At 35.3% G+C, this 22922-nt stretch overlaps 1 protein-coding gene across 3 annotated transcripts in view; it reads left to right on the top strand.

Annotated features, from left to right (window-relative positions):
• The window catches only part of CPED1 (cadherin like and PC-esterase domain containing 1), a 256715-nt gene that overhangs the window by 198386 nt on the left and 35407 nt on the right, over window positions 1-22922 (top strand). For all 3 annotated transcript variants that reach the window (XM_016125247.2, XM_016125248.2, XM_016125250.2), the window contains one exon: window positions 16512-16629. In XM_016125247.2, the coding sequence (XP_015980733.2) occupies window positions 16512-16629 (118 nt within the window). The remainder of the gene's footprint in view (window positions 1-16511; window positions 16630-22922) is intronic.

Raw genomic sequence — 22922 nt, 5'->3', positions numbered from 1 at the left:
ACTACGTTGCCAAATAAGCAATATATGAATGTGCCTGTTTCCCCACACCCACATCGACACTGGCATTAGTTACAGCATCTTATGTTAAGGTAAAAAAGTTAAATTAGCCCTGATTTCAGACACATTGACAAAAACTTGCACAAGAAAGTGCTCCATTAATTTATATACATCACTGGGAGACATTGCTTCTTTTGTCCAACAGCGCTAATTTCAGATATTCCTATTTCAGATTTTCTTTTTTCTTATATCATTACATTCCAAGAAGCTGGGAGAGAATTGAATTGATACTCAGTATTGATTTAATATATGGAATGATACCTATTATATATTGAACAAAGGTGAAAGTGACATAAAATCCAAATTTATTTAGCACATGTTATTGTCTGTGTTTTTGTTACCTGGGTTGTCTAGATCATGGGCAAAAATATATATGAAGATGATAGATAGATAGATAGATAGATAGATAGATAGATAGATAGATAGATAGATAATAGAGAGATAGGTAGAGAGATAGAGAGATGGATGATAGATAGATGATAGATCGATCGATTGAACAATCTGTATATCTGAGGAAGATATACCTACCTAAAATACAAGTAATTACAACAGATAAACAGATATGATATGTCTGATAAAGGTGTTCTATTGTGACATTATAGCAAAGAGAGAGAGAAAAAAATCTTTGGATCAGGAATGTGTATAGGAGCCAAAATAAAGATTTCTCACAAGAGATAACAATTTTGTGTGGTCCCCAAGTATTCTAGGGTGACAGCATGGGGAAACAGCAAGTAGATCTGTGTGGCTGGAACGGAGGATGATGAAGCAAATTATTAGGGGGAGAGGCGCTCAAGTGAGAGAGATTGATCTTAAATTGAAGGATTTTGGTTATTATGCCAAAAAAAAATTTGTTTCTAAGCTCATATCCACCAGTGAAGCAGTGGAATTTTTTGAAAGCAAGGATGAAACACAAAGTTGAGGAAGAAATAGCAGAGCATCGTCATTCCAGAAAGGTGGAATATCATCACGAGGGTGGGCTTGTGCAACCTCTCATAACCCCACTGCTTGTAGGGCTGTTTGCTTGCGTATTCCGCAAGCACTTAGAGCTCGACAACTAAAATGAACACCTCTTTCTCCACATCACTTCATGAAACATCCTCTCCCTTCTCATTTATCTATCTGGTAGCCCAAAGATTTCCAAAAGTTACCCAATTTCTTTTCCCTCTCTTTCACTGCTTTTAAATATTCCTCTTACATATCTCTTATATCCTGGCCTCTTCTCCACCATTCTAACTCAAACTCTCATTGTCTTCCCCTTGAAAAACTGTAATAATCTCATAACCCACTGTCCTGCCTCCAGAGTTAGCAGTCTGGCTTCTATATGATTATTACCACACAAATCTTAATTCTGTTGCCATATCCCACTTCACCCCATCACCATTAAAAGCCTTCCATCATATTCATGACATATTATCAGCATTAAAAAACTGTTGCAAAACACAATAAACAGTTTAATTTCATTTCTGGAAAATGTATGCACATGTTATAAACACTATATACATAATACACAAGTGAAATCCAGTATGTGTGTATAGAGTCATGGGAAAATTTTAAATGTTATTTGTACTTTACATTTTTTTTTATTTTTCATTTTCTATCTTTCAAATGAACATATGTGTATTATACAAATATACATCCATATATACATACATAAGTAAGTAAGTGAATGAGGGAGAGGAAAGATAAAACCAAACCCCTTAATACAGTTTACATCAAGCCATGTTTGCCACCTGCTTCTCGCAAAACCCAATGTTGGGTCATACCTGTGTCTTTGATGTTCCTAAAGTATACCACACCTCTCTAATTGTTAGATCTTATATGTTTACTCCCTTTTCTTGAAGGCATTTGTCTCCTCTTCTCTTCCTGTTCATCCTTCAAATCTCTCTCCCCTTTTAATACTGTATTCCTTAAAAACTAGGGCTATTTCATCTTGTTCATCTCTGTATTTCTTGCACATGGCAAGAGCACAAATGATCCCTGAGTAAATAAATGAGAAATAATTTTCTTAGTTACAAATGAAAATAAGCTAAATATAGCCCCCCTCAATATTTACACTAATACATTTTATACGTCTCAGAAAAGAACTCCAGGTGGCTTTCTCTGTGATGTTAGTGGATATTTGTGGTAGGCAAAACTTTGGAAGCCTTGGACTTCTAACTGTATCAATCTTCTATTTTCTAAAAAAGACTCATGGATGTTTTGTTGTAAATCAAATTTGAAATTTGAAGCTTTTTGTTTTTATTTAATTTTAATTATTTTTACATGTAATTCTTTTCATTTCCTTATTATGAAGATGATCATTGTCATTTTAAAAATCATCAGAAAGGACTTATTTAACTACATCTATTTGCTACTTAAATTCACTGAGTATGAAATAAGCTGATAATACTCATTCAACGACTTTTAAAGAGTTTAAGATTAACTTTAGCAAAAAAAGATTTTAAAAATTCTTAATCCTTAAGCATATATTCTTAGATTACATGTGTTAAATAATTGAACCAAAATGATTCAGTATTATATATGAACTTTTTAAAAGAATTTTATTTTGTTTTATTATTAGTTTCAAGTACAGAGTACATTGGATGGACATTTATTAGAGCAGGTTTATAAAACACTGCTTTTTCTCTCTTATTCCACTAATGAAGGAAATCTCTCTGGACAACATGTTCCTATGAATATTCAGGTAGATGCAATTTTATCAATAACTGTTTTCTTCTAACCTGTGGTCTTTTGCCATTTAATACTGCTCAATCATATCTAATCACCTTCTAATTTTTATTTATTTACAATACAAAATTATCTTAAAATGTGAGAAAATTATTTGAATATATCACTACAAGTAATACGTTATATTTGTTTGTGATCCAAAGAATTCAAAATAAAATTTATGTATTTTCAAATCTTGGTTTTTCATAAAACAGTTGCGAATAAAAAATAAATTTTCTTTATATATATATATACATATATGTAAGAAACACACACACACACACACACACACACACACACATATATGTAAGAAAATGAACCCTCGAAATGTTGAGCCAATTCAAAGGAAACTTATAAGGATATTTAATTGAGTTCGCTTCTGCTACCCTGTATGTTCTGAAGCTCAGAGAAAGTAACTTATTTGTTCCATGTTATGCACCGAACATGAATACATGTATTTTTCTTTTAAATTCCAGAATAATATACAAAAATGAGCATGGAGTCTAGAATCATACAGATTCTTGTCTAATCCTGACCACACAATGTATTGATTTATTTAGTTCTTCCAACAATCTTGTTAGGCTGGCTGTCACAGAAAAGGAAGGTGGGGGGTGGGGGTGGGGTTCACATTTGCTCAGGGTCACAAAGTGGCAGAGCTGAAATCTGAATTCTACAGTCTAACACAATATCACCCGCCCTTAACCACTGTACCACTAATCATGTTAGATCTAGACTCTTCTATTCTCTTATCATGTGCCACCCTCGCCTCAATGACTGTTTTCCAGTGCTTTGCACTCGAGTGAATTTCACAGGAGAGCTCCTTAGTATGTAACCAATTTCAGGGACATAATAATGGGTAACATCTGATGTGGCATATGAAACATGATATTTTTCAGAAAAGAAATCCCATTTTAAAAATTAAATTTAGTAGCATAGTATACAGTCTAAATAATAACTTTTGCAATTGACACCCAGGAAAATTGCTATAAATGAAGAAAGAAATGGGCGTATTCACAGAAGATGATTATATCATGTACATAATGTGTGACTTACTGCAGCTATCTCAAAAACTTATTCCTCCTCGGAAATGGTTTTTGTTATGCCAGACAGATGTCTGTCATAGCAGAATATTTCTTTTGTTTATAATTTTTTAAAAATGATAAATGTCAGTTGTTCCCATATGGCTTTGTGGTATTTTCTTTTGTTTTGGTCTTTGCTGCCACATATGAGTTTTTTACTCATGATCTCACATGATTTCTTAGTTCAGTATTTTTGACACTAAGTAGTTGCCAGGAAAGCTAACTTTATATAGATTCTCTGGTCATGGGTTCTTTAACAGACAGTCGAAGAGATTTCATCAAAAATGACTTTCTCCTCAGGAAATTAAAACTCTCTGAGATAGCAAATTATATCCAGTATAAACAATGACAAATTGTAAAACATTTTTAAAAATCAGCATTATTAAATTATAAAAATTTTGTAGAACGCCTTACCACTGACAGTGAAAGTAGGCAAAATTTATTTAAAATGTTTTTGCCAAAAGTCAGTTTGGTTGGTCTACACCATTCTTTTTTGACTTAACACCTACTTGTTAACTTCCCAGAAACCTATATTTCATGGATCACACTTTTGGGAACATATAGCCCTTTTAAAAATTATTATATCATTTTTATTTCAATAAAATTTTTAGAGTACAATTAAAATAGGGTTTGGAAACTTTATGGAACACTATAGGGAATGATAAAAAATAATGGCCAGTATGCTGAATAATTTATCCTCCCTGATACTATTTTTTCCTGTTATCAGCCTTAGCTGTTAAACCATTCAGTCCTGTACATGCTTCCAGGTGCAAGGAACACTTGGCATAAGGAAACGGGAATCAGTGGGAATTAGTAGTGTCTAATGCTATGTCCACTTTGGTTTGACCTGTCAAAGTTAGCCAATACAGTGAAGACTTAAGACACAGTTGGCCTTTTAAAGATAAAATGCTGAGACACAATAAAGTACCAGATCTGGGCAGGGTAACAACTGCAAACTTCTAGAACAAAGCCAGGGTCTGACTTTAAAGCAATGTTAGCTGTAACTTGGTCTGCTAGGCCAGGCAAGCATATCTGATGGGTGACAGCAGGATCCCAGAACAGCTGTTGACTAATGCAAAGCAGTGATATATTCTGGAGATCAGCTTGAAATGCCACCTGGTTGTAGGTTATAGAGAAGCAATGGCAGAGGCAAGTCCTCTGAGCATGTGGCTGAGGAGGGAAGACCCAGTGACTTCAGCTGAGTGGAGAGGTGCATCCTGGGAAGACTCACATAGCAGCAGCCCTTTGAGGCTAAAGCTGTGGTGACTTAGAGATATGTAATCTGTAAGGACTCACTCACCAGACTTGGCTTTGAATGAAAAAGTCATTTCATCCCACACAGTGAGTTGTGACAAACCACGTAAGAGTAATGACCAAATCACAGCAACAGCATTCTAGTTCAGGAAATAATGAGCTAATTTAAAACCCATGGGGAATTTAAGACAGACTAAATGACAATCTTATATCTTGAAATCTCTCCAAGACACCTTCTCTTATAACTAGGGTCATAGAGTTCTTAGTTCCCCCATGGAAACGGGCAACCCTTATTTCTGCACTTCATGCCAAGGAAGATAGCACATTTTCCACAGGAAAATGCCCACTCCTCACTGGGCATGCTTGCTGATAACTGACAATATCAAAGCCTAAACTGATATGGTTGGGTTGGGTTCTGAACAAACTGCTTCAGAGTTTTGTAACTGACATCATACGCTTTACACTGTTCCCAAACACAAGCAGACAAAAATCCACCACCAATCCATTCCAGATTGTAGTAGTGTGTATTTTATGGCTAAGTACTGAATCCCAAACTAATAGGCACAACAAGGAAGAAAAGTTAGTGACTCGTAAATCGGGGTTTAGTTAGCTTTCAGGCCCACTCATTTACAGGCATTGGTACAGGAGAGGGCTAGGTGCTTTGGGTCCCCACACACCTGTGCCACACCCCTGTTTCCATCTCTTGGAAAGCCCATCAGCTCCTATCCGTCTGGCGAACTATTCCAAGTGGTAATCTCGTTTGTAAAACAGAGTTGTTCACGCTCCTTCGTGCCAACATTGTGCCCAGAACAATCTTCAGAACATTTCACACTTTATGCAGCAATGGTGTGTTTCCATATCTGTTTTCTCAGCTAGAATTCTATGAGGCAGAGACTGCGACTGGCTCATATAGATGCTGAATGAATGTCTGTTAAAAGAATTAACTGGAAAAAAAAAGTGAATAAATGTCATAAACTATAAACTTCTTCAGAGAACTGAAAACACATGACAAATGAGTACAGATGATTTTTAAAAATCAATTAAATGTTTGTTTATTGTCTACCATGGGAATTTTATATTGTCTTTAGTTAATGAGTAGATTCCTAATGTGCTATTGTTCAAAATTAAAAATTGCTTGAGCGACAAAGCATATGCTAGAAAGGTGCTTTGAAGCTTTTTTTCCACTGGAAGGAATAGATTTGGCCTGAATCATAGGCACTCTTGCCTAGTTCCACTTTTGACCAATTGTAAGCATTTCAAAGTACAGCTGGTTATGTTTAGGGATGCCATCTGTAGCCATGAGAAAAGAGTCTTCCTTGATGAAGAGTTAATTGGTCTGTACATGTTTTACGAACATGATCTCTGTTCCTTAGTACAGTGTGTTTTGTTTTATCTTGTTTTGTTTTCCAGTCTGTGAAGCATGGGTTCGAAGTCAGATACACCCCAGGGCTCAAACTCTAGCTACTTTACTTATTAAGCTGTTCAACTTCAGAGAGCTTCCCCCAAACTCTGCAAACCTTAATGCTTCATCTGTGGCATGAGGATGATAATACTCCTGCAAACAGCTGTACAGATGCAGTGTGGTGCTGTGTACGAAGTGCCAACCCTGGTGCTCTGCAAGTGGCATTCCCCTTTCTCCTTGTCAACTCGCCAGGAGATTGGTACCCACGGAAAATTAGTTTACGAACACAGTAGGCTCATCTTAGCTCTTCCTTAACCTGTGTCCTTTCCTCCCACAATTCCTACCATTTTTAAGAACAATATGCTTATAGATCACAATTTATGACATGGGATATCCATAAATTCTAATAAGATGTGACTACACAGAGCCATTGCTCTACTGTGTGAAACTCCAACAAAAGTGTCTAAAAGCCCATTAATGGTTAGAGCATTTTTTGATTGTTAATGTACTTTTGCCCTTCATAAAACTCTAAACTATGACTATCAAATTGTACTAGATTAATCTTTTAATTTTTAAAACTGATTTTAGAGTTACCGGAAGTTCCTAAATACCCTTAATCCAGCTTCCCCAAATATTAACATTTTATATGACCATGGTACTTTATAATACAATCAATACTAAGAAATTTTTTTAAACACTAAGAAGTTAATATTGGTACAATATATTTACTTGACCTTATATGGATTTCACTAGTTTTTCCAATAGTGTTCTTTTTCTGTTCCGGCATCCTCAGCTGCTTTTAGTTACAATGTTTTTTAGTCTTCTTTAATCTGTGACAGTTCCACAGCCTTCCTTGTCTTTCTTGACCTTGATTCTTTTGAAGAATGTAGGTCAATTATTTTTTAGAATGCCTTTCAGTTTGGGATTGTATGATGTTTTCTCCTGATTAAACTAAGTTAAACATTCGTGACAAGAATACTGCAAAAATGACGTGTTTCTTTTGGTCATGTGATGAGGGCGGGATTGGCTGGGTTTCTCCACTGTAAATTAATGTTTTTTCTTGTGTAATTAATAAATATCTTAGGGGACCAACCTTTAGACTGTTGCTAGAGTATTTTTAGAGTTTTTTAAAAGTCTGATTAACATATATGAAAATACGTAGAAAATACATAGAAAATACTGTCCCATCATAACAATTATTTGTATAGGTATCTAATTTTTATGATGTTAGGATATGTTTATACTAAAAATTAACATTAACTTTTGATCTCACAATATCATAGTAGTTTGGATGTTCAATTTTGAATGCATCAGCATTTCCTTCCAAGCAGAATTTAGCTACATTCAGCATGCTTTGAACTTAACTGTGAAAGTATTAAGATGCCAATTAGTGGGTAATCTTAAAAAATAATATTTACTAAACAATTTTTATTAAAGCCTCAAAACAGGTGGAATTCATAACTTAAGACATGTAATGAGATAATTCTTCAGCAGCATGATATATTCCATATGTCTTTTGGTATGAGTTGCCCTTAAGCTTTAAAATTTCACGATTCTAAGAATTATTGTGTGTGCATGTGTAAGTGTATTTGTGTAGCAGTTACCAAGAAGAACATAGGCAGGAAATGCTCACATGGTGTCCAGATCTAGTGTAACTGCATGTTTTATTAAAATAGTCAACTCTATTCGTGCCATTCAGGCAAAAGATTCCCTACCAAAGCTACATTTTTAAGATTCACAACCTCATATGTTTTGTTAATGGACTATTTATAAGTGTGACAGTCCATGTTGAATACCTTTGTTGGCAGCTATGTTCACTATGAGTGATTAAGACCTGCTTGCTAGTTAGTATATGTTGTAAGCATGTTACGTTTGGTGTCACCATTATTGATGAGTACACATGGATTAAAAGTTATCTTTTGAAATACCTCTGTAGCTTACTGCCTATCCCAACTCACTACTATCCTGCTTCAGTCTGCAAATGATAAGTTTGCTCCTTGGAAGAGGGAATAAACTTTTCTTTGTTGTTGTTGTTGTTGTTGTTGTTGTTGTTGTTGTTGTTGTTTTGTTACTTCCCAAATCAATCCGGATTCTTCAAAGTATGAGAAAGCCCATAGTCATACAGTCAGTTCCAATTCCACACTTCTTTGTTCACAAAGAACTGAACTTTTCTCAAATATCCAAACATACAAATTGATTCTTTCTTTTCATTTGCATTCACATCCACCCTTCTGGATTCCATCTGGGACCAAAAACAGAAGTGCTGAAAGACCACAACAAAGGCTGCTTTCCTTGGAGTTTCTAGCTCACCGGAAGTGGGAAACATTACTCATTTCATAGGCCCCATCTCACTAAATTTTTCAGTCCAAATTCTACACAGACCAGAGACTCATATGTATTTCTAAATTGAGAATAGAGGGTGCCTTTCAAATGAGACCCAGCAAGCAGGATCACACTGGCCCCATCCTAGTTAATTTGGAGGCCACCTCAGTTGAAAAAAGAGAAAACTTCAGATTAGTTCAGGCATTTGGAATGCAGGAGAAATATAAAGAAGTGTTCCAAACATTGATTCACATTAATAAATTTAATTGAGTAGAACTAATTCATCTGCTTATAATTTGTTTCAATTTTCTTTTTCTGAGTTCATTGGGAACTAACTTAGAAATTTTAGGTAGTATAATGTATGTCCACTGTTCAAGTGATGTTTGCTTAAGAAGAGAAACATACAATAGTGTTATATGTTGGCTCATTATTGCTTGGATTCTGATGTGTTATAAGGAAGACTATGTACTCCAAACATAAATAGCATGTCAAGTCACATATATAATCCTGCTACCCAGCACCAAATTCCATTATTTTAAAAAAATAATTAAAATTGAAAACTTATTTTTAAGCTCACACTAAAACAGGATAATACCAAGCATTGAAAATCATTCATTTTTAAAGCAATATTTTTAGAGATCACTTTTTCACAAAACTGAATGACTTAGCTAGCTATTCATCTTCATTAAAATCAAAATAAGGCAACTATGTAGGTAAACCTTGTTCACAGCAAATATTTTATTAGAACAAACTGTAAATAAATGTCAAAATGTCTCCTACTCCTCAGTAAAGATGTTTAATTTTGTACTGTTTCTTAAAAAGGCAGCTACTCAGTAAATTTTTTACAAGTTTTATGAAAGGGGAGAGAGCTTAGAGATTTACCTGATAAAAATTTTTAAACAGAACAAAATTAAAGAAGTTTGATTAATTACTACAATCCTAAATTTTGTGTCATTAGAATGAGCCAAAGATGATAATCATGATTCTAAAATAATTTTACTGATTTCTACCCAATTCCTATCTTGTTCTCTAAATACCGTCCACTATGAACTTGAATGGCCATGTTTTTGCTCAGTTCTACAATGTTTCATATGCTCATTCTTCTCCCTGGTATATTTATTGATTCTTCGTTACATTTCCTCTTATACTATCAATTCTGTGAACATAGGATGGTATTAAATGGCTGTCCTTCACAGCCCCCGAAGGAACCAAACCTGCCAACATTTTGACTTCAGACTTCCAGTCTCCAAAACTCTGAGATAAAAATGTCTGTTGATCTGAGCCACCCAGTTTGTGGTACTTTGTTACCACAACCATAGAAAACTAATATACTTTCAGAAGAGCTATCAGTTCTTTTCTGATTTTCTATTATTTTACTTTACTGTTTTAAGTATTATTTTCTTTACTTAAATTTATATTTTTAAAAATATAAGCATGATTCATACTACTGGCAACTCGTAATTAAAAAATAAGAGTTTATTCTTGCTTCCTTATCTCTGGCCTACCATTTTTAATTTTCTAGGAGTGCCACTGTTCAGAGTTTCTTGTGTATCATTCCAGAAGTTATGTACACACAGTAAACATATATAATATCTATCACTTATTTATTTAAATAAGATCATAGTGTATACATAGTGTCCTGCGACTTGTTTTATTACTTTTAACAATATATCTTATATATCTCTCCATATCTTCACCTACATCCTTCTTTTCTAAGAATTACAAAATATTTCATTATATGGATGCATAAGTTCTCTAACCTGCTCCCCATTGATGAGTACTTGAGTTGTGTCAAGTTTTCTATTTTTACATGAAGTGCTCCAGTAAATTTCCTGCACGTGAATTTTTGCAGACTTTATACCGTATATCTGTAGGATAAATTCTTAGCATTATAATTTTATTTGTGAGATATTTGTAAGTTGCCTTCATAAAGGATAAAAATCACTTTTAATATGAATTTATATGCATTGTATTCCTTTCCTATGAAAAACATTCAGTTTTAGGATCATTGTGGTAAATAAAGGATGATTTCAGATGGATTATGTTGTAACTATTTATTCTTAATGTATGCCTCAGCTAATTATTCTAAAAATGTTCATTTGGTGTCTAGTACTGTGGATCACAGAATAGCTACTTAGTATTAATGTCTGGGTGACTATAGCACAAGGAAAGTTGTTGCTAAATCCAGAGACAATGTGAAGACAGAAAATACTTTATTCCTTTAAAACAAGATGGTGAACTGACCACCTCAGGCACCTCATATCTGTGGACAAATTAACAGTCCTGATTCAGAAGGGGACTATGCTTTTCTGAGGGGAGGTGACTGTTCCAGGATGGTTAAGCTTGAATGGTCACTCCTGACCTACTGGAAAGAGCAGCAGCCCAGAGGAAAGAGAAGAAATGGGTGCCTCTTGAAGAAACTGTGTGCCACAGGGATTGACTCTATATTTTTAAAGTTAGGTGGGCATTTTATGGGAGAAAGGGAGAATCGCTTCATCTTAAAGGATGACTCAGTGGGGTGAAAAAAGTAAGTAAGCTTTAAAGATATCTACTAGATCAGAGAGTCCAATTTGGTATTGCTCTAAAAATATAGCAATATCACATTAAAAATGAGAAACGCTATCAATTCTTTTGTGTCTAAATACTTCTGTAAGAAACTAAATGGGCTTCCAGAGGAATTGGTAACAAGAAACAGTGGTCATGTATTTGTGGGTAGGACACAGGGCAAAGCCAAGGGCACCTTAATATTTTCTGTTAGTTGCTGTAGCACTTCATGAAAAGTTAAGTGAAATTTTTAAAATTACGTAATAAACATATATACTCTGCACATGTTTGAATAAGAAAATCCCCGTTGATTACCTTACTGCACACTATTGAGAGGCATGACAGCCCACTTAGGAATTTGTAAAGTCTCCAGCAAAACGATATGCTTAACTGTGGAGCTTTCTGGGGTTAGTGCCATTTTAACCAACTCCGCTGAACATTATCTTTTTTATATGTTTAGCGTCAGGCTCCAAGAGATGACACTTAAGACCAGAAGAGCTGTCATTCATTTTCCCGAATATGCCTGAACTTGACCAAATTATTGATCACACTCTGGGAAAAACAAATGAGAGATAGTAATGAGTTTTTTTCCTTTCAAGATTGAGTTTTTTTTTTTATTTTTATTAGTGGAGGTAATCACTTTTAAAATCTGAATGAATACTCAAAAGGATTCATATGGCCCTAGAAGAATAGGTTTCATGAGACTTAGAGAGAAGTTCGGCTGCATCTTATATTTCCATAGTGGTTTGATCAAGTAAGTAGGAGTTGATTTTTCCTCCATAACTAGGAGTACAGAAGTAAGCAGCCCGCGGTCTTTCTTTTTGCTCACGGTTGCCTCATGATCACAAGGTAGCTGCCTCTCCCTCAGGTTCACATCTGCATTGCAAGCAATAAGAAGAAACAAGACCGACAAAGAAAAAGTGACATCAGGGAAGCAAAACTGTTCTCAAAATTCATAGCGGATTTACATTTAAATTTCTTTGGCTAGAACTGTGTCATACAGCCATGTCTAGCTTCAAAGGAGATGAGCAAGTAGAGTTTTGTTTGTTTGTCTGTTTTAACGCTAGATACATTGCTACCTACAACAAAACGAAGGCCTTTCTGTTAGAAAGGAAGAAGGGAGAATGGATATTGTGTGAGTACCCAACATTGTTTCAGTACTTGAGGTCATTTAACACCATTATTTCCCTCTACCCTTTCCACCTCTCACCATTTTATATTGAGAAAACTAGATCAAGTGACTTACTAGTATCACATACCTATTCATGGTAAAGCTGGAAATAACATTCACGAGTGTGAGCCCTAACACAGGGGTGCTGTTTCCAGTGTTTCCAGTTCTTTTCCAGCTCTTTCTGCTGTTCTCTTATCCCATAAAATGTACTCAAAGCCCCTCCACTATACTGATGCCTCCTTCGAATCTGTCAGCCGGTCTCCAGACCTCAATCTGTACTCTGCCATTTGCTTTGTTTCATTCAACTTTAAGGGTAACTATTTGGCTGCACCCAAAAAATGATTAATATCCACTCCAGCAAGCTGCCCTGGCTTTACAAATCATGAAGGATTAGGATATATGAACTACTCAAGAAAAATTTAAAAGGAAGCACAGAATACAATAGAATATTCTTGGGCCTAAACTAAAGAGAAAAGGGTGTGACTAAATTTTACTTACTTCAAAATCTACCATCTCTCTCCCAGTCTCTGCTCTATCATTTGCAATATTGCTTTGATTCTTGTCCTATCTTGGAATTTACTAGAGTCGTGGCTGATCGGTTAGAACCAACAGGGCTCACCAACTGTTGGGGACTTCCAACTGAGGCAGAAACAGCACTAGGCCAGTTAATGATTCAAACACAAAGACAAGGCTAAGGGTTTAAGTGGCAGGAGCGGACACTCAGACTGGCTCTCACTTATACTACGCCTTTTGCGTTCTGTATTATGTTTTCTCTATTATCATGGGTTCATATCTGGGGTCCTGGGTAGTCAGAAAGTGTAAACATTGAACATTTAAAGCTTTTATCATACTCTATTGCCAGTCTTTTTTTTTTTTTTTTTGGTATCTTCAAGTCAGATCAGAAAACATGCTTCTGCCTTATTAAAGTAAATTTGTTCTAAACTAACTTAAGAGGGTAATTAGAGCAAAGAAGATATAGATTTCAGTTCAATATTAAGAAGAAACTTCTGACAAAGAACTAGACCATTTCTCTTGAGGTCAGGGCCTCTCATTCTCAGTATGGCACTTTGCACATTCTAGATATTAATACCTTTCCATTTTAAAGGTGTATCCATAATACTTGGAATCACATTATGAATGAATCACTCTTCCTCTGAGTTAGGAGTTTGTAGTAAGTAACTGGAGGTGCCATATCAAGAAAAGATTTTAGGATGTGAGGACCATCTGGCTGCAACATCTGTCATCCCATTGATCGCCAAAGTTGACTCGGCTGATCTGGCTAGCTAGGCGGGTGTCCCTTTCCTCCCTCGCCAGGCCACGTGTGTCCCTCCTGACCCTCCGCACTCTGTGGAAGAGGACAACCTTCCCTGATAGAGGAGACAAACATTCTTTGGTCAAGGGTATACAAGTGGCTGCGCTCCCCTGCTAGAACCTCCAAACGAGCTCTCAAAAACAGATTTTACAATCTGATTATTAAACTATAGATTATCAGCATATCAGTTTTTTTAAATGACTTTTTTTTTTTTTCCTTAAGGTGTCAGATAAATCCTTTTACCACCTCCTGGCTTCTGACATGCAAGTTCTTCTCAGAATTCTGACCCCTCCTCCCCATTTTTTTCCATCCTTCACTTCAGCTGTCATCTCCTCTGAAAGTCGCCAGTGACTAAACTACTTCAAATAACCCATACCCACTCATCAGTGATTGAGTTTGGTTTCCCACAGGGCAAGCCATCAGCACACGTAACAGTACATCTTTCTCATTGATTGATATGTTACAATTCCATGCAGGTCTTCAACAGAAAGGACTAGCTAGGACCTTGGCAGCTGTGGTATGGACTCTCTTTCTAATGCTATCCAGATGAATATTAGGACATGATCATAAACATAAACACCACATAGACCCCAAACAATGATTTTCAGGCAAAAGTTTAAATAAATCCAGACTTTTAGGAATATTTCAACATTTGCATATGTACGTGATCATATATAATGAATAATAAATATGATTAATAAATTAAACACGATTGTGCTGGAAATATTTGAATTTAGGTGACTTTGTGACATGTCCATGGTGTGTTTCATATGGCATGTATTGTTCTGTAAAAAAATCATGTTCTTCAGGTTTTTTTAGTTATGTGTCTTGGAAATATCTTCATGTTAGTTCATGTTTTTATGCATTTCATGAGGGTTTCTCTAGGGTAAACTCTAAGAAGTCTGACTTCAGGACTATGGAGTTTGAATTTTTAATTTGAGTATAATCTGTGTTCCAAAGTTGCTGAACTAATTCACACTCCCATCAGTAGTATAATGGTAATTATTTTTTACCGCCCTTCCTAACATTTAATATACACATTTTTTAATCTGATACATGCATATGACATTTTCTAGCCTTAAAAAAAAGTCTGGTCTCCACCAAAACTAAATGTATAGACAGATGTCACACACACGCATACACACACACACTAATATCTCATTCATAGATGTTTCTTCATACTGAAAACTCCTCACAATATTATAAGCTTTGTGTTATTTTTAATTGCTTTATTATAACAAAAATTTTAATACGGGTTACTTTCTTAATCTTTAATTAATATCCTAAACTCTAGTTTCAGTTATGAATTAAAAATAAAAATGTTTACCAAATCAGGATTTCAAGAAATCTGTACACCACTGCATGCCTTTCATCCATTAACATTTTGTACCTTTTTGTATGAGATCTGGGAATCTGAGTTGGGGATTAGGATATTTGAGAGTATGAGGGAAGGTTACTAGAAATTGCTCATTAGAGGCAGAGTTACAGAGCAATGAAGAGGTCAAACCAATTATTTCTCTCCATTACTGAGAATTTATCAGATAAAGAGAGAGAGAGAACTTTAACGTTTTATGCATTTAATAAATATTTATTGTTGTCTGCTGTATGGTAGGGATTGGGTAGATGTGTAAAATAATTATTTGTTCTCATGGAGTATTTAGTCTAATGGAAAAGACACACATAGCAAACATTATTGAACCGTAGAGTATCAAAGAAATAAACAGTGCTGACATAGGCAAAAGTGGGGGTGCATAATTGTGCTAGAATTTTTAAAAGGCCTTTCTGACACTTTACTCACAGAGAGATATTCTCTATGCAAAATTAAGGAAAAGCATTTCTGACAGAGATGAGAGCATTCTTACCTGCCCTAAAGTGTGACAGGCTGAGAAAAGCTGATGAGAAGGGCAGCAGTGGAACCAGGTGAGGTAGGATAGAAGGACGCAGCTCAGGTACAGGTGCTTTGAAGTATAATTCAATTCAACTTACCGTGTTTGGTCCTGCCTAAGCCTGAGAGACTTAGAAAACCACACTGAGAGAAAATAATTTGACCTGCTGGACATGTCAGACCATGGAAGGCGTTACTTAGTACAAAACATGCCTGTGTAATGAAATTCACTGCAGTGAGACGTTAGCTACTTTTATAAATATATGAACAAGTTTTGGATAAAATACATGTATTCGATTACATTTCTGGCATATAGTGGATCCTTAATAAATGTTTGTTGAAAGAAAATTCATCTGTTAAATTAATGTTCTTCCAAAATATTTCCCTTTTTTTCTCACATTAACTCTCTTTTTCATAATATTAGAGGATAATATTGTCCTCTATTATAGTATGTTATATATTTAATGTGTCAACACACACGTATATTTTTAAAGTAAAACTTGCATCCATTTCTTCAAAAATGGGCAGAGCAATTGATAAATATTAATGCCAAAGTAAAGATTAAATTGTCATTAGAATTTCTATTAGTTTCCTAATACAAGTAGTTCCTTGTAGCACAACTATTAATAAGCTAATACCCCCACAAAGGTTAAATAAGAATTGCCCCTTTAAACCATAAAGGTTATTCTTTATTAAGACAAAAAGTCTTATTTTTTAGATTTTATTACTGCGGGTCAGGTTAATTACTATGTCAGCTAATTTCTATCATTTTAATGCAGGATTGTGGTTTGCCGATTCACCCTGAGGAAACCTGTGGGTTACAGCCTATTTCCTCTGACTACATTGAAGCCATTTTACAGCCCAAACTAAAGATTTGTCCATCTGGCGACACGAAAGGTGACTACCACATTGGATATCACTTCTCTCTCAAAAAAAAAAATCCTTTAATAGAGATAAGTATATGCCTATTTAAACTATCTTTGTACCAAAAAAAAAAAAAGTCTAGGTAATATGTTACTTTTTCATTAGTATGAATGGTAGCACATAGAATTAGTGTAAATGCATTGTTTTTATATGTAAAATATTGTTTAATCAAATGCTCTTCTCTTCACCCCTGCCCTTTCCCTAGTTAATCCGTATTCTTCTATAGATCACAGCTCAAAAGTCACTTGTGCCAAAGAGTCCTTCTTGAGCCTCTGATCGGTTTTATTTTATATTTGCACAGCACCCAAGCTTTTCTTCCATAGTTTTCACAATTATTTAAATGATTACATATGTAATTAATTGTTTATCAGTATTCCCAGGCTGTCAGCAGCACAAGGGCTTGGAGTCTGATTGGTTCACATGGTATCGATCCACTTAGCACTATAATTTCTAGAATTATAGTGAATCAAAGAACTGCAAAACATACACATTCAGTTCTAAATCATTTCCTTTAATTAAAAAAAAATACCATTGAGAATGATCACTAATGTCTCCCATACATTGCGAATAACAGAGGCAGGAAAATTGTGATGTCAAATTCAAGTTACGGTGTTCAATCCTGACTAAGCCTCGAGCAGACCTGGAATGATTGGGAGACTTTGGTACCACTGTCCACATTTCCAGTCTCTGTCCTTCCCCAGCAGCATATGGGACATAAGGTGAAGCCGAGAGTGGAGACCAGTGGGGTCAAGCTAAAGCCGGAACTCAAAATGCCTCCAAGGCAATGAGAGAGCAGGGAGCATCTTCTCTGAGATTCCTGATTACCACTCCGGCCTCATGACCCCAGGTCTCCCTTCATCTAAAAAGTCTGAAAAAACACTTAGGAACTTTGATACCCTTGCCATGAACTTCACACCAGAGCCTGAATGGAAAATGAATTTCACAAATGGGCATGACGAATTGCAATTTGGCACGCACAGTTAACAAACGTGGGTATATCCCTGTTCTTGAACATGTGTTGTAAATAATAAATTACATTCAGTGCATAAAGAGATTTACCCATTATGCTGTGTCAGGTGGTGTGACTTATAATTGTCTCAGCTAAATGAGATATATACTCTTGCATGCAAAGGAGACACCGATGTGTCTAGTTAAGTATTTTTATCAGATGAGCATTTATGAGAATCATAAAACAACGTAATTTGATTTCCACTGAACCAAGTCAAAAGTTCAACAACAACAACAAAAAAAGATACATCACTGAGATTCTTCAAGAAATGGCAGCCTCTTGTCCATTAAATCTGCAGTAGCTGATGCCAGGTCCTGATATGAAGCTCGTTCTGTGCCTGGTACTTACAGGAGAGGCCACCATAGAACAGGACCCTTCTGGTATTAAAGAAGCCCCCAAAGTTGACTATACAATCAAGCCCATCAATCTCAGTCTGACCCTTTCTATCTCTTCCTCTCTCCTCGCCTCTTGGCCTCACCTTATGTCCCACATGCTGCTGCAGGGCTCCAGGCTCTTATCCATGCCATTCCCTGCTCCTATGAGTCTTCTCCCCATCGCAGCTTATTTTCTGATGCTGTGTCTTCCTCTCCAGAAAGCCTTTCTTTACTACCCCACCCCTAGATTAGCTTCTCTTCTGTGCTTCCAGAATACCTTGGACACATGTCTGCAATAGCACTTACCTTATTAACGTGTTTAATTTACATGTTTTAACTCTTTAATCAGTAGTCTTCAAAGTGAAATGATGCGTCTGAGCAAGGGTAGGGAGTGGCACATCACAATCCACAGGGATGAACCCAATAAAGATTAATATATGTGTACATTTATTTTTATCATTCTTATTTTTGATTTGTAATGGACCTAATATATACATATAGGAGAATATGTACCTATATTACAGTGCATGTGTGTTATTATGCCAAAGGTGCATTAGCAATAAGTTGTTAATGATGACTGATCTAGATTATATATTTCTCCATAGCAGAAATTGTCCCTTATTCATCTTCCAATGTCTAATATTTAATTTAAAAATGGTCGCCCAACTCAAATTAAGATCCATGCCCTCCTCCCTTCCACAAAAAAATGAATGCAGCCAGGGCACAATCAACGAGGGATAATTGCTCTACAGGGAAGTCCTAAAGACCTAAAGATTCAAAGTAAATGAGCAAGATTGGGGACAGCAATTTGCTAGAATGGATTTTTTTTTGCTGTCAGAGATGATTTCCTTCCTTGATGGTAGGAAGTGGTCATGGGAGACAACACGGGAAGAAAGTTTATCTGGGCTCTATAGTTTTAACTCATATAGCCACAGATGGATCCTAAAATCTGATTTTCACAGCACATTGTAGTTATTTGGCAGAATTGGATTCAGTTTTTTCACCGTGCCAATATAATGATGGTCAAAAATGTCTTTTCATTAACACTAGCTAATATAATTTTGAGCGACTATTTTTTTTTTAATTCTTAATTTCTAACCGTTAGAAAATAATTTATAATATACAACCTTAAGAATAAAATCTGTTACTTAACAAGGAAAAGATAATTCTTCTAATTCGGAGAAAGAAGAAATTTATACAATGATTATTGAATGAGAATTACTTTTAGGGAAATAGTTCCAGATTTCATTTAATGATATGTGAACAAAAGTTTTTATCGTATCTAATTTTAGCAAGGAAGCATGACAACTTATACTGAAATACTTCTAATACTGAAAATATAGATGTAGTTTTCTTCTGAAGCAAAAACTTCTTTATATTATAGCATTATACAGTCAGGAATTAGTGCTATCATCTATATAATTTCACATCTCACCATGGCCCTAAATCACAAAGTTGAATTTTTTTCTCTAGTATATCACTCAATCCGATTCACTTAAATGGGTGAAATCTAACTTGCGTTAAATACAAAGCTATAATTATAAATCAAATAACTTCTCCCAAAAGGCACTTTTATTCCTGAGAATGTTATTTCTTAAAACATATGTCATACTTTATTTCAGAAATCACAGCTTTTATTCATTCAATGTTTAAATATATAACATAGAATTTATATTCATCTTTTTGACAATTTTAGTTAAGAGCTGGTATCATTTAAAATGTCAAGGAACTCCAGGCCTGCAGATGTTATACAGATGTCTATTTTAAGCAGTATTATTAATTCAATTAAAAAAGGCATTGTTAACCAATACAAAAATGCAAAGAGTTATGACTATATAAATATGTAATAGTATGAACCATTGGGGCCAAGTTTTCAGAGATCCAATCAGGCATCCTTTTAATGTGCGTGTGATGTTATGTCCACAAGCTAATTGCACCCATATTTGGATCTTCGTGCTTGTATTTTGCTACTTATTCTTCAGCCTTAGAACGAGTGGCCAAGCAGGCCTCACTTTGTACAAAACTAGCTGTCAGCAAGGTGAGGGGGTGGTGATGTCTAGAGAAGATGCATGTACTCTTAGATACTTAAGGATCTGATGCAACCTGATCCCTTCAAAATATTACTAAATCTGATCTCATTAGCAGAAACACATTTTTGTCCCCAATATCCCATTATTGTACTAGAAAAAATTAACAATCGTTTTTCTTAAACATAGTCTCTGTCAACGCATAAACCCACTGAGTAAATTCAGCTATTTAAAATATAGATAAATCCATTAAAGCAACCTGTTTATGGGTTTTCCTATAAGTGCGACCAAATGATTTATTTGGCCATATTTCATCTTCAAGTGATAATTTCGTGCTAATCTAGCCCAACATGATAAACAGAGACTACTGTATAATTAGTAATACAGCAAATTGGAGACTGCTGTGCCTCACTTCTGGTCCAGCGCTGTCGTGAACACATGATCCTACTTCTGTCATTTAACTCTATGGACCTCATCTGTAAAAGAGGACAGAGAGGAGGAGGATGTCCAAGGCCCATTCCAACCCCATCCAGGAGGAGTCTCTATGTCCAGGGAATGCAAATCTCTGTGAAAGAAAAGGTTTTCCGCAAGGAGGTTTTTTCTGAGGAATCCATCAACAAATATTAAACTTTAGACTGTGTCTAAATCACAGAGTATTAGAAGAGGGTTTGGGTATTGATTACAAATCCTGTATGCAGGGACAAATTACAATTAGAAAGCAAGCTATATTTTGAATGAAAAACATAGAAAAATTATAAAAGATAACTGGATGGTGAAACAAGCACACTCCTAAATCCTTTATGTTGTTATCTTTTAGTAGTTCTGCTATTGCTGTACTTCGTATATGGGAACTTTGGAACAGCTTTCACAGGCAGACCTTTTTCCTCTCCAATATATACAATCTATTCTGTAGGACAGTCACTTCTTCAGTCTCACTCTTGTCAGGTCCACCTTGTCATTGTCCCTAAAGTACCACCCATTCCATCTCTCTAATTCTTGTCTATTCATAAAACCTGATCTTATATGTTCCATGGACCCTTCCAGACAACTCTGGCTCTTCTGGTGCTTTCTGCATTCTGAACTACCATGGCTGCTTAAACTGGGAATGGGGGAGTAAAATATAGTCATCAAGTCCCAAGGATCAGGCACTATGGCAGGTGCTATACACATTTTTCTTATACAGAAGAGATTAAGTAATCTGTACAAATTAAACAGTGGTCCACACCCTTCACTGCACATGGAATTACATGAAAAGCATTAAAAAAACACTGATACCTAAGTCCCAGACCCGGTGGTTCTAATTTAATCAGTCTAGGAAAAAAAACCTGGGCATGGGGAGTTTAACAAGCTTTCCAGGTGACCCTAATGTGCAGTGTTAACATCCACAGAGCTAGCTGGAGGCAGAGCTCAGCTGTCTCCGAAGTTCCAGGTTCTTCTAACACCACACAGATATTTTTACTCAATTATGCATTACTTATATTACACTAACATTATTTTACATGTATAAATTATAATTTATTTGATTATAATCAAATTAAAAATTTGATTATAAATTTTTGAGGTTTAACATTATAATCAGGAGGCTTAAATAAGTTAATATATTAAAATGCTGAGAATATCCTTAGCATCTGGCAGGTTATAAAAATGTTAGCTATTTTTTTAAATTCTGAAATTTTAACAGCAGTAGCACCTAATATCTAACAGGGCAGATACTTCAACAATGTATTAAATTAAATATTCTAGATATTTTTTCTTATCTCCTCCAGTTTCTCTCTCTTAACATACCCACGCTTATTTCTCTTTCTGTGATCAACTAGTAAGCCATAAACTAGATGGCCTTTCAAATTTTTTTATTTGTAACTATTTCCGCACGCACACACTTGCACGCACATTTCTGTCACCCCCAAGGTCTAGAATGTAAACTGCGCCATATTTATGCCCTGAAAGTAGAAATTCTTCCCACTAAAATTAACATCACACAAGATACTTTTGTTAGCAGAACCACAAATCAAAGCCAGAATGAGAAAAGTTATTCACATTTTTTCTTTTTAGCTCAAAAAAGTAGCTGGGAATATTTAGCTCTTAAATGTTTTAAAGTGAAACATCTTGTGGTAACATGCAAGACCTTTGGGGTAAAGCAGATGACAGTTAGAGACAAAAGCGTATACTCCACAGGAGAGAGAAATGGCCACTATGTATTTAAGGTGCTAGTTCACACTCCATTTCTGCAAATATAAACAAGAAAAAGTCAAAAATAATTTCTTGATTTGTTTTCTAATAGATTATTTATCTACTCGCACTAAAAGCTAAAGTCTTTTGAATGTATATAACTTTATCAATAAAATAGAAAAGATCTTGAAAGAACCAAAAATATTCATTTATCTTATAAACATTTACTAAAGTTTGTGACCTACTTCGTGCCTGAGGTCTGCTAGTAACAAAGGTGAGTATGATATTTAACTGCGCTCAATACATTAAATACATCATCCCATTAAATCCTCACAGAACGGCACCTACCTCATCTGACAGCCGAAGAAGTAGGGGAACAAGCTAGAAAGAGGTGAAGAGATTCACGCAATAAAGGCCATCAATCAAATTTTAAAAACTAGTCTTCAAAATATAAATTATCAGAATATTAAAGTAATCCTCTTGTATCTTGATTCTCTTGAGAGCAGGGAATATATGTATTATTGGACTGCTAACCTCAGCATGAGTTAAGCTAATGACTCTTGTGGCCAACTGCCTCAATCTCAGTGGCTCCCATCCACTTTGGTCCTATTAAGTGCCTAATGTACTATTTAAAAATAAGTAATAATTGAATAGTACCTGATCACTTAATTTTTTTTATAAGCATGT

Source organism: Rousettus aegyptiacus, unplaced genomic scaffold (genome assembly GCF_014176215.1).
Source record: "Rousettus aegyptiacus isolate mRouAeg1 unplaced genomic scaffold, mRouAeg1.p scaffold_m13_p_13, whole genome shotgun sequence".
Classification (NCBI taxonomy): Eukaryota; Metazoa; Chordata; class Mammalia; order Chiroptera; family Pteropodidae; genus Rousettus; species Rousettus aegyptiacus.
Note: the sequence above shows the minus strand (reverse complement) of the source record. Positions and strands in the feature narration are given on the sequence as shown.